At 33.8% G+C, this 12,628-nt stretch overlaps 1 protein-coding gene across 1 annotated transcript; it reads right to left on the reverse strand.

The window, feature by feature from the left end:
- Nucleotides 1–540: 540 nt before the first annotated feature.
- On the reverse strand, nt 541–8,647 carry LOC136223142 (uncharacterized). Its single transcript, XM_066010993.1, has 15 exons — nt 8,177–8,647; nt 7,547–7,641; nt 6,990–7,103; nt 6,034–6,138; nt 5,774–5,845; nt 4,228–4,340; nt 3,738–3,872; nt 3,156–3,224; nt 2,948–3,035; nt 2,778–2,849; nt 2,591–2,691; nt 1,751–1,868; nt 1,401–1,460; nt 1,215–1,325; nt 541–928 (listed from the first exon to the last, which is right to left on the reverse strand). Exons 1-15 carry the CDS (start codon nt 8,274–8,276, stop codon nt 821–823), a joined length of 1,461 nt encoding a protein of 486 aa, XP_065867065.1. The 5' UTR covers nt 8,277–8,647; the 3' UTR covers nt 541–820.
- Between the last annotated feature and the right edge of the window lie 3,981 nt (nt 8,648–12,628).

Consider the following 12,628-nt stretch of genomic DNA (forward strand, 5'->3'; position numbering starts at 1 on the left):
TATTTCAGGGGGGCCTTAATGAACTGTTTTCAAGCTGCACTAGAAAATACAGTAAAAAATTATTTGAAAACTGTTCTTTGTGATGTATGAGTAGTTGCAATTTCTTCCAATTTTTTAGATTGAAAGTGTAGATCGTTATCTGAATGTAGAAATCGAAGTTAGAATGTTGCGATCGCAATTGAAAATGTTGTTTTTGCCCGATTTTTATCTAGAATTTTTATGAAAGAAATGTGATATTAATTTGCTTACTAAACGCTTATATAGTGTTTGATACTTCAAGAAATGTTATAAAACAAAATTTTATGAATACTTGCTCCGTTTTTCTAGTATTTTTATAAATAATTTTTGTGTTAGACATTTTAGGAATAAAAATGTCATTTTCTAGTATTTAGGCGACTTCCATTTTAGTTTTTACACATTCCAAGCAGTCAAAGACTAACTATGACACTGTCTGATCCAAAATTGCTTCACATTAAAAACGTTAAGAAATTTCTTTTACCATTGCTTACGTTAGAAATATTACCTATACTTGTCCAAAAATGTTAGGAGGAAATTTGAAGCTTATGTCATTTTAGCAACTTGGTAAAAATAAATAACCTGAGTTTGAGACATAAAAGAGTCATTAAGATATTAACTCTCCAATGAATCATCTAATGCTTCTTTCTAAACCTCATTTCATCATTGATCCTCTACCTATGCTCAAACTCAAGGGAGAGAAAGAGAAAGAAAGAAAGAGAGAAAGAAAGATGTGAACTGCAAATAGCAGGTTGAAATAAATTGATGGTCAAAGAAGAAAAGTAAATGAAAATGGTATGCAGAATCAAGAAGTAACACCCTGTCTTGCCTTGAGAACTAGCTCTTCAGTGGTTGCCCCAATAATCTCATTCGCACGTTTTAAACCATGACAATAATATCGCCCCAGAGTATCCTGCATTTACCACCATACATACTTGTATTAGAACAAAAACAACCCTATACTTCTCACCACCTGAATCACCTTCTCCTTACTAGGACATAAAAAAAAATATATATATATATATATATATACACACATGACATGGTGGGTGCGGTCTATTTGACCCGGACCATAATAGGATTTCCCAATGGTTAAAGGAATCTAAAAATATCTTGTTCAAATCAACACAATGAAGAACAATCCATTCCCTTTCTAATTTTAGAAAGATAAATCTGCACATTTTAGTAGAGTTGCTCACCCGGGCTACAATACCAAGCTTCTCTAACTTATGAACTGCATCATCCACATCAAAATTACAGCTTTCCCCAAACTCTTCTTGAATTAGTTGCTCACATTGCAAATCCAAATCCTATAGTACAATATCACAAATGAGTAATGCTACCATAACTTCAAGTCCAAATGAAGAGAAACAAGAGTTGCAAACCTGCTTAGTAGCTTTGCCTTGTTCCATCAATATAAAGAATGAAATGATGACCTCTTTGACCTGGAACCATAAGTTTGTTAGACAAAAAAAAAATCATCTGGCGATGCAGGACAAAATCTCGAATCAGGTAAAACCTTTCAAGGGTATTATTATTATAGTATGGAAATAAATACATTAGGGTGTGGCCCCTTTAACTGCTGCAAAAATTGTTTTAAATTGACACATAAATCTCCAAGTAGTTACAAATCTGCTCAGTTATTTTAACTCTTACAAATGTATATATATAGTTAATTCAACAAACAAGTTGTTTTCCACTAAGGAAAATAGAACATTTGAAGCTGGAAACTCACTTCCTGTTGAATCACATCATCACACAGGTGAAGAAGAGTACCCCGTCCACTGTCTAACTGTTTGTCATACATGGACTGTGTGATTAAATTCTGATACGAAGCCAAATTTGCCTGAAACCTGCAAATGGTTGAACAGATAGTAGCTGTATCAGTATGTATAAGTGCTGGATTCCAGTGGTTTGTTGGCAAAAAGGGCCACTTTTTGCTTTTCGCTGTGCAAAAATCAGACAGAGAAAAAGGTAAACAAAACCAGGAGATAGGTCGGCCCTTAAAAGAAAAAAAATGGCTGACAGCAACTGTCAATCATATACAATTACCCTTGTATGCGCTCAATTTTGCACAGCATACTCAGATATTGAGTCTAATTAATATCAATCCGATCCCTCAGTTGCAGTGCACTAACCCTAAAAAAATTTCCCTCCCTCACAATGTAATTCCTAAGTTAAGAAAGAAAGGATACAAATTGTGATTTCAGAAAGCAAATAGATTGACTCTTAAGTTAAAGCATCAGCAAAATCCATGCACTTCTTTAATTGCATATCAGAAGAGGAACAAGAGATGATGACAAATAAGCATGTCACATGCAACATTTTCTAGTGTGACAAAAAGAGAAATCACTTACAAGGCCAATTTGCCGGGAAGAAAAGAAAAATTGTATGGACCACCCATTACCAACATGCACCATGAGTATTTCAGTAGAATACATATGGAACTCGCACGGGACAACGTGTGTGGTACACAGTGATCATTTGAAGGAGTGCAAGCTCCAAGGTCTGTGTGTTCTCACAAGCATGCGTATGTGAACATGCACAAAATACACAGATAGGGTAAGAGACTTACGTGAAGTATGTCTTAGCAATGTAACCAATCACAGTTGAAAGAACAGCAAACATGACCCAAACATCAGCCTTAGGCATTTCAACTGAACCAATCACCGCAACCTGAATAGAAGGATACAATAAGTGCATTTTGAAGGATATAATAAGGGAAAAAGGACAGTTAATTGAAACTTCAAAATATATCTAACCAAACCAACTATGGCAGAACCCAGGAATTTGACCCAGTCCATCGGAGTTAACCCAGGATTTTTCTTCTCAGGCTGTCAAAATATTGAAGTTTTAGCACTAAAATAGATTGGTACGGAAAAAGTACACCACACACACAGAGAAATAGAGAGAGAGATGGCTGAAATCTCACAAGAACTATTTCCATATCAGCCATTGGGATATTTTTGAAATGCTTCACAAATATTCCATGTTCTCTTTTCGATTTAGGACTTGCTTTCCTGTAAAATTCATCTTTATATCAATAAGTTTAATGATGCTATGACCTCTTACAAATTGTCAGAATGCCATTAATTAGAAGGAAAAAAAAATATGAAAGCATGACTAAAGATGAGCAGTACCTGTAAACCACTATTATCCTATCAAATGTAGGCTCTTGGATTGTTGTTTTGCTTAGCAAATTCCTAAAACTGGAGAACAAACAGGACATAAGGAATGTCATCAGTTGGTACAAGATTGCAATTGATTCTTTGCTTAATCATATAACTGTTAGAAAGACTAAATTTCATAGTTTTGTTCGTTATGTGTGCTAAAGATTAAAACAATATTTAAAGAAGTAAATAATAGGGACTCATTCATGCACCAAAAACAATTTGTCAAAAAAATCCTGTGTAACAAGTTGCTTATTAGCATATTCTAAAAAACAATTAGGAAACCAAAAGTAACATATGGCATGATAAGAGAAACCCAAATTGTGTGCAATATGTTCAAAGTTTCATGATACTTCCACTGGTTCAAGTTAACGTTGTGAATGGACAGAAAGTGAAAATTCAAATACCAAAAGAATTTCAGAAATTTCTTACACATTAAAAGCATACAGACTAGATTCCACACAGCCCAATTTTGTAAAAGAAAAGCTTGGTCCAGAGCTATAATAAATAAGTGCAAAACTCAGTCAAAAAGAAGTAGATGCCATATACAACCTTAGTTCCATATTTTCTAGACGAATCCGTTCAACATAGAAATCATGCTGCTCCATTTCAGTGTCAATTTCATCATTTTTCTTTGGATCTTTTTTCCTCTTTTTACTTGACCTTGTCTTGAAAAGTTTTTCTAGCCTGCGACCACCAGAACCCTGGAAACATTAAAATAGAAACTAAATGCAAAAATATCAATCAAGCAGTAAATCCAGATGGAAAAAAAAATCTATTAAAAATCATTTCCAACACATCTTTTTCAAGCAACTTCACATTCAAGAATGACATCATCTACTGATGAAATGAAACTATGCCATGAATTGTGCAGATCATGGAAAACCTAAAACAATATGACACGTTTAACCAGAAACTAAGCATTTAGCTGTAGAAAATTATAACATTTTAGATCTTGACTCTCCATATTTTATGCCAATGATGAGATAGTCCTGCAAGCAATTTGAAGCTTTCACATTATGGCTCAAATCAAACTACTAACCAAGTCACTCTTAAAATAAATGCCCAAAGACGTGCTATGAGCATGTCCACTTTCTCCATGATAAAATAATCACTCGTCCGATCAATTCCAATCCCACGCCGAAAGATGACATACTGTAAACATAGAAGATATCAGTCCTGATGAAGTATACTTGGAAATTCATAACATGAATAGCATAAATATAGTGCTTCACTCAAAAGGTGCTCCTCGAGATTAAATAAAGACCACAAACAAAAACCATAAAAACAGTAATGAATTTTACACCATTTGGAGATGTATATGAGACAACATTGGTGAAGCGAGTAAAAAAGATTTGCTTGCAAAATGCTAGGTGTCGAGAAGAATTCAATGAGTCAAAGACGTTACCGTCTCAAAGAACAATCATGAGAATAACAGTGCAGTAAAATGAGAAGAAAACTAAATTGAAAGAAACATTAAGTGTTGCCAAATAAGTTAAAACCACAATGTGAGCTTTTATAATTATGCTGGTGCTCTGTATTGTGACCTTGCATAAGTTTCTTAGACAACTATAGAGTTAAATAGAAGCCTCGAGATAAACATCTTTTCAAAAAATCTTGGTTCCAAACAATCAAGCATTAACAAAGACTGTTAAATGCTGATGGATGGTTGAGGGGAATAATTGGCTGTTAAATGCTGATGGAAGGTAGAGGTGGAAAATTGGATAGTAGTGCAAGAGAGAATTTGAAAGGTTAGAAACTGTAATTATTGCTGTTAAAAGCTGATGGAAGGTAGAGGGGGACAATTGGACAGTGGTGCAAGAGAGGATTTCAAAGGTTAGGCACTGTAATTATTGCTGTTAAATGCTGATGGAAGGTAGAGGGGGACGATTGGATAGTAGTGGGAGAGAGGATTTCAAAGGTTAGGCACTGTAATTATTCTGGCAACAATATCAGCTCTCAATCAGTAGTTCCTGGAAAATCAGTTTGGAATTTAGACAATGTTTCATAAGTGGTGATTTAATCTACATAAAGCAGGAAGCTAGACAAATGGAATGGTAATTATATTTGTGGGAAGCTAAAACCCGGAATCTGATTCCGTCTTACCATGTCTAATATATTCTATGCTTGGCTTCATAAGAATATTTTTGTCACATGTTTTCTTAAGAATAATGGAAAAATACTTTGTATCGTATGAAACACTTGAGATCTATTTGTCAAAAACAAATGTAAAAATTATTCACTTAAAAAGTCTCATTCCAAGTGCATTTTAGCTGCCGCTGTGCAATATTGAGCAAGTATAATGAGAAACAATATAAATCCAGATGAATATCGGATTTATCCAACTACATCACATACTGCATACATGTGGGGGACACAAATAAACTTTAAGTAGACATCAAAACCAATGATAAAATATGTTTAACTGTATCGAATCACTAACAAAAAGGTGCAAGATAATTTCAGGTCTTAGCCATCATATTCTTTTCAGTTCTCCCCTGCACCTAAACACCCAATCGCAAGAAAAGGAAACACTTGCAGTATGCCATGAAAAAAAAAAGTTCTCAATGATATCTTTAAGGAAATACCTTGTCAGAGAAGTCTGGAAGATTTTCATGAGGATGCTCTCCAAAATACTTCTTTAAAAGCTCCTTGTCAAGCTACATGCATCAAAATACATAATATTTGAATGATAGGAATGATATACACGCAATGATAAACCTGTCATACTTCATATCTTCATTTTGTATGATAGGAATGAAATACAAGCATATAAAATAGGAATGATATACACGCAATGATAAACCTATCATACATCATATCAAAATGAAGATATGCAATCACAAACCTTGGATTCATCCACTGTGATGGGAAGATTTGAAAGGTACTGCCCTGACAGTGCCACATCAATCTCATCGTCAGTTGCTATCTTAAAGTTGCTCTTGTCCATTACCTGTACAACAAAATAAGGCACTTCTGATAATTCAATACTAGTAGTGTAGGAATTACAGCTAGGGCTTTCTATTCATAGAGATTGTAGTAAATTACGGAATTCTTTTTCATCTTGATTTGCATATCATCTGTACCTTATGTAACCAGCAGAATTTCTCACCCTAGACTAGTGTAGATCTAGAGTCTCACTACAATAAAAACAAGTTTAATGGAGGCCATAGGTCAGCCTAAATAGATAGATAAGAAAGAATAAAAACAATATTCTCTGTGACAATACTTTTTTTTTTTTGGGGGGGGGGGGGGGGGATAGAGTCTCAAAGTGTGACGTTGGTCTTTCAGCAAGGATGAGCCATAAAACAAGCATTTTAGTTACTGTCTCTCCCTAATCCATGTAAACAAGAAAATAGAAAGCTATACCATATTTTGTGACAAGATATAAATATATGTCCATGACTGAAAAGACAGAATCTGTGACATCTAAACCTTCAAATGGCCCTTTTGTTTGGCTAAAAAGGAACAAACTAGTTACATTTCACTTTTGAAGTTAAAAATACAGATCGCTGGTAATCATTTGTTTAATACATCTAAAATTTTCAGGACCAAACCCCCTACTACCAGGCAGATACTCGATGCCGAACTGTGAGAATCTATTAATGCATATAAGAAATGCTTTGAGTCCGGTCCTCCCAATAAAGAATTCTGAATATTTTCCTACTAGTACTGCTGTAACTTTAAAAATTTAAGGCATCAAGGTATTAACACATTCCATTATCAATTTAATGATGGCTTCTTTCTTTCCCCCGGACTCAGCCATTCTAGAACATCAAACATGCAAATATACAGCTATAATACCTGAAATAAGTAAGTCAGAAAATTCTGTTCAAGTACATCAATTTCTTCAGGAGATAGGTTCTGCTGCTCCAATTTCTTAGCCCCAGATACTGGGTCAAAGAGGGAAAATAGTTGCTGCAGACACATCAAGTATTAAACTCAAATACTGCAATAAGAAATAGGCAAAAGTAGTTTTAAGCCACCTGAATGTGCTATTAAGCGCCTCAACTCCAAATTTGTTCTATTGAACCCCTGAACTTTATACATTTGTGCTATTAAGGCCCTTAATTTCAAATTTGTTCTATCCCCTTTAAAGTTTAAAATTAGAATCTATGAAATCCTTTTTTTTTTTTTGTAGCGCCTTTTATGGAGTAACTTTTCCACACGCTTAAAAAATGACTTCACACGTTTCAATTATGAAGTTCAAGAGTTTAGCAAAACAAACTTCAATTGAGAGGCTCAATAGCACAAATGTGTACAATTAAGGGCTTAAACTATGTTGTCCCTAAGAAACGTGATTAAAATAAATAACATAAAGAACACAGAAGCAAAAATCAAAGAGACCAAAAACATGCTACCATCAAATCTTCAAACTGCAGAAGATACCAAGCGCGAATTGTGTATTCAACTCTCTTGGCAAGCTTTAAAAACTCAGCCCTGTCAGAACTGAACTCTGTAGAATGTGGAAAAAAATCCTCAAAACCCATGGGGGGATTAAGTAAGATGCAAAATTAACCAATAAATAATTGCATTAAAACCTTCAACTGCAATGACATGGAGTATAGTTCTACTGAAATTCTTAGTTTCACGAACAAGATGGAATAGTAAAGTTGAAACTCAATGCCTTGGTAATTCTTTGGGATCGAGTAAGGACTTGTAAATGCAAACATAGCCTATACCCAAATGATGATGATTTTCAGAAATTTAGAGGTCATGATAGGCGAGAGTGTGTTCCAAAACAGATAGTGTCCTGTTTGTAAGCATGAAAAGAAGAATGCAAAACTGGGAAATTGGTATAGGAGTAGACAGAAACAAATGAGAAGGCTAAAAGTAGCAAGCAATTCACAAGCTGGAATGCCCCAATCATGCATATAAGCCATAAACCCGATTCATATAAGTACATAGCAAATAAGATTAAAATCAATAAAGCAAACCCAGGCTAGCATTGAAAAAAGAAACTGCATAAAAAAGAAAGAAGACTGAGTTACCGATGAGGTTTGCCAAGGTCATGATGAGCTTAGGTTTAAGAACTGGAATTACGGATTCCCTTTCCAACCGAATTACTTCCTTGTTCTTCTTCTTGTCCATTGTTTACCTCCAAATCTAAACCAACAGTCTTCAAGAGACGAATGGCAGAGGTGCCGGCGATAAAGTGAAGCTAAGAAGATTGGAGAAACGAAAGGAAAAGGGTTCAGTTTTGGAATCAAATGAAATTAAAACAAAAAGAGGATGAAAGCAAGGTAGATGAAGCTTAGTAGGGAAGCCAAAGGGTAAAAGGCAAAGCAGTATGTCTGTCTGTATGTCTCGAATTCTGAATCTGATTGCTCACACATAACTTCAAAGTTGATAAATTTGGGGTAATTGTGCCATTAAATTCGTCAGTTTCAGGAGTTTTTCTTTGCATTGCTCGCCCCTTTCCATCATCAAGCTGTAACCTACGCGTCCGCTTTGGATTAACTTCAACTACTAAATTTTAATTACGCTTAATACATCATTTGCCTCAACTTGTCAAAAAAAAATTAAAAAAAAAAGGCCCCCGAACTTTTAAAGTATCCCGACAGCTCCATGAACTTGCATAAAATATCTGAACTTTCATAAATTATAATCAATTGATCACTCGGTCGCAAAAAAAAATAAATTAAATGCGGAATATGTATTCCACACATCTTAGAATGTCATTACATAATTAAAAAATAAATTAAAAATGAAGTTATTACTTGCTCAACTATACAACTTGTCTTCTCTAATATTAGAACTGCATATCCCGATTTTGATCGTTTTACTTTTTTTTAAGACTCGTACAATACATTTTCCGTATTTAACTTACTTTTTTGCTACCGATTGATCAATTGATTACATTTTACGCAAGTTCAGAGGGTTAACTGAACATTTCATATAAGTTTAGGGGGCTATCGGGATATTTTGAAAGATCAGGGGACCAATCAAGCTTTTTAAACAAGTTCAGGAGGCAAATAATATATTAAGCCTTTTAATTAAAAACATGACACCACAAATAGGTTAATTACAAATTTGGGTCTTTTTTAAAACCATTTATATATTACGCTTAGTTCTCGCACTTCTTACAAATTTAGACAATCTCATTTCATTTGGACAAAAATACATTCATTTTCCTCATTCTCCTTTTCCCCACAGACACATCGAAACAGCAAATCTTTTCCTTCTTCCCTACTATTTTTTTTTCTTTTCATTTTTACAACAATTGAGACACATCAAATGCACAATACAATCCAAGAGCTAAAGTTTTATTCATCCAATAATCCAATCCAAATTCATGGAAGTCTTGTGTTAGGTTTTACCTACATTTCAATCTCAATTTCGATACAATATCATATGTGTAAGATGATGTATATAAGATGTATTTGTCAAATTCAAATGAAAATAGTTTAGGTTTACGCCTGATGCAAGTTTTACGTATAAATGCATGTGAAGGCAAGTGTACCTTAATCGTGTATCAAGTAATAAAGTGAAAGTAGATTATCGTTCCCATGAGGATGGTGATTATAAATATTAATCTTTTTGCTTACTATCTATTATTTAAACAATCGAAATGTAGAGTTTGTTGGACAACCAAGTTAAGGCTTAACCGAGAAATGAAATGAAAATTATACAAATTAGGTGAGAAATTATTTATATTGAAAGAAATTAAGGCTTCTAATTTCACTTAACCTCTGTGCTTGGTAATAACATTTAACCTCTTTTAAGTTGTTTTATCTTTTTTAAGATGGCGATTTTTCTTATTAACTAATAGATTCTCGAGATTGGCTTTAAACTCTCGATTAATTACTTTTCATTGGTCCGGCTCAAGTAATTAATCTAGAGAAGCATTAAGTTTTATTAATCTAAACCTTTTTAACCTACTTTACCTTGGTCCGGCTAAAGTGATTACTTAAGATTCAAGAAAAACCACTCGAGTAATTAGTTCTAAACTGTCGTTCAATTACTTTCTCTTGGTTCGGCTCAAGTAATTAATCCAAAGAAGCATTAAGTTTTCTTAATTCCAAACCTTCGATTTATTACTTTCCCTTGGTCCGGCTCAAGTAATAAATCTAAGATTTGTAATAAGATTCATGAAAAACCTTAGAAAACCAATAAGCCACACTAAATGGTCACGAGGTCCAATTTATGAATTTTGATTAATCAATTTAATCACGGTCAATATAAACGATTAATTATATTCAAGTAGGAATTTGATCTATCTCCTACAAGCATTAAGAATCATAAGTTAGTTCTCAAAAAGGATAATGTTAGGCGAATTCCGCAAGTGCACGATTCCGCCTGTAGTAATAATAAGATATCGTTCCTACAGAGAACGCTGATTAACTATTATAACAGATTAATTTATAAATTCATTTTCTCTTGGTTATAGAAAATGAATAATTAAGTTTGTAAAATAGTTTTGTTTAAAAGATAATAATAAAATTTAAGTTAGATTTCTTAAGTTTCTATTCCGTGCATAGCTCGGGATACAAATAGGTTTTTGTAAATATAAACCTGCAAATACTTTTCAACCTTACTTCAGTTGTATTAGATAAGAATATTTAATCTAATCTCTCGATCCAAGATTAAACAACTTAGATGTTTCTAGATAGATAATTCTAATTCCTCGACCTATCGTAGTGAATTAGAATTAAGAATTAAAAACGAAACAAGTAGATTATGTGATACAATTATCCTTTTATGAACTGAATCTCTTCTAACTTCATAAAATGATAAATATTCTTATGTCTTGCTTAAATGGATTTTCCTATAATATTTATAAAAGCAATAACAGAATCAAATGATGAACATAGAATAACTTGCATTGGATTGAATTGTGATTTTGATAAATAAGTATTTTGACAGAGTTGATCATATGTCAAAAGTAAAGAATACAGAGAATAAAGATTGTAACAGATGAGAGTATAGGGGTTGTGAATCCTTTTACTATCTCTGTAAGGATGTCAAGCCTCTAGGCGTCTTCTTCTTTTGTATCTTGTATCTTCTATCTCGAGAAAGTGTATCTCTCGATCTTGCTTCCTTCAATGCTGGAATAGAAGTATATCTCTTGTGAATATCTCTATATGTGTCTGAAGATATTATCTTTTGTCTCTCGAATGTATATATTGTCTTGTGTATTGAATGGAGAACGGAGCATCCTTCTTATAGTGGATAAAAGATTGTGTCTTTTCAAGATGGTAACTCTTCAAGTGTTGTTATGGAGAGTCACAGCCAGTGGTGAAGAAGAATGATGATTCAGATTGAAGGAGATGCCTTTGTACTGAAGAATCATGTCTTTTTGCAGTAAAGACGTCGGTCACGAACGAGACATGGGTATCACGTTCGTGACTTTGCTTTGTCATGCAAAGTTGGTGAAATTGTCTGCCACGATCGCGACATGACAAATGATTTTCTGTCAATGGATAAGATTTTGGGCATGTCACTTCCGGGACAGGTAGGTTACGAATGTGACAGATGATTTTGCCCTATTTCTGGCTTCTTTCTCTGTCTTTGGCTCGTTTTTTACTGATATTTTTTCATGTTGAGTTTCTATTTGTTTCAGACCTATCTATGTACAAATCATGAACAAACAAGTGAAATCTTTCCAAAACCTATCCTAAACTAAGCTAAATGCATTAATATAAACATGAATATACATGCATAAATACGTAATTTTAGGACTTATCAATTCCCCTACACTTAATCTTTTGCTTGTCCTCAAGTAAAGACGATTGTTTCTTCTTCAATCGTTTTAAATTACGATTATATAAATCCATCTTTATCTGAAAAATTGAAAATTTTCTAAAAAAATTCTTGAAGACAATTGTAGACATTGGAGTCGGAGGACCTATGATGAGAATCTTTAAAAAGACGATCCAAAATCAATCAATCTAATTCAGATTAATTAAATTAACCAAACGGTTAATTAATCAAATCAAAATACACCGAATCAAAATTTGTTTCTAATTAATTGGTTAGTTACTAAAATTATTAGACCGCAAAGAAAAATTTAGCACGAACGGTCCAATCGAGCTTGGGCGTAATGCCAAGACAGCTGGGCATTACGCCCAGATTTTGGGCGTAACACCCAGAATGGGCATACGCCCAAAATTTGGGCATACGTCCAGAAGTTGGGTGTAACACCCAGAATTTTGGGCATACGCCCAGAAGCTGGGTGTAACACCTAAAATTTGCGCATACGCCCACGGGGGGTCCGTGTCTATGAATAGGCACGGATCCAAATGCAAATGGGAGGATTTTTTGGTGATGTCGAACAGCTATCGGATTAATTTTTGAACACGAAACACACACAAAAATACATCGAAATTAAGGAAAGTCGACTGATTTTGATCGTAATACCTTCAAAAGGTATTAATCTAAGGAACTAGACTCTATTTAATTTATTTTATTCCATTTTTTTACATTTTCTAAATTATTCGCTT

The sequence above is a fragment of the Euphorbia lathyris genome, chromosome 3 (assembly GCF_963576675.1).
Source record: "Euphorbia lathyris chromosome 3, ddEupLath1.1, whole genome shotgun sequence".
NCBI lineage: Eukaryota > Viridiplantae > Streptophyta > Magnoliopsida > Malpighiales > Euphorbiaceae > Euphorbia > Euphorbia lathyris.

Bases quoted from the DNA above. Each gene is read 5' to 3' on its own strand.
- LOC136223142 (XM_066010993.1), bottom strand. From the start codon at position 8,276: ATGGACAAGAAGAAGAACAAGGAAGTAATTCGGTTGGAAAGGGAATCC. The intron at 7,642-8,176 runs GTAACTCAGTCT...CACATTCTACAG, and splicing joins GACCTTGGCAAACCTCATCG to AGTTCAGTTCTGACAGGGCT. The intron at 4,341-5,773 runs GTATTTCCTTAA...CTATGTTTACAG, and splicing joins TTCCAGACTTCTCTGACAAG to TATGTCATCTTTCGGCGTGG.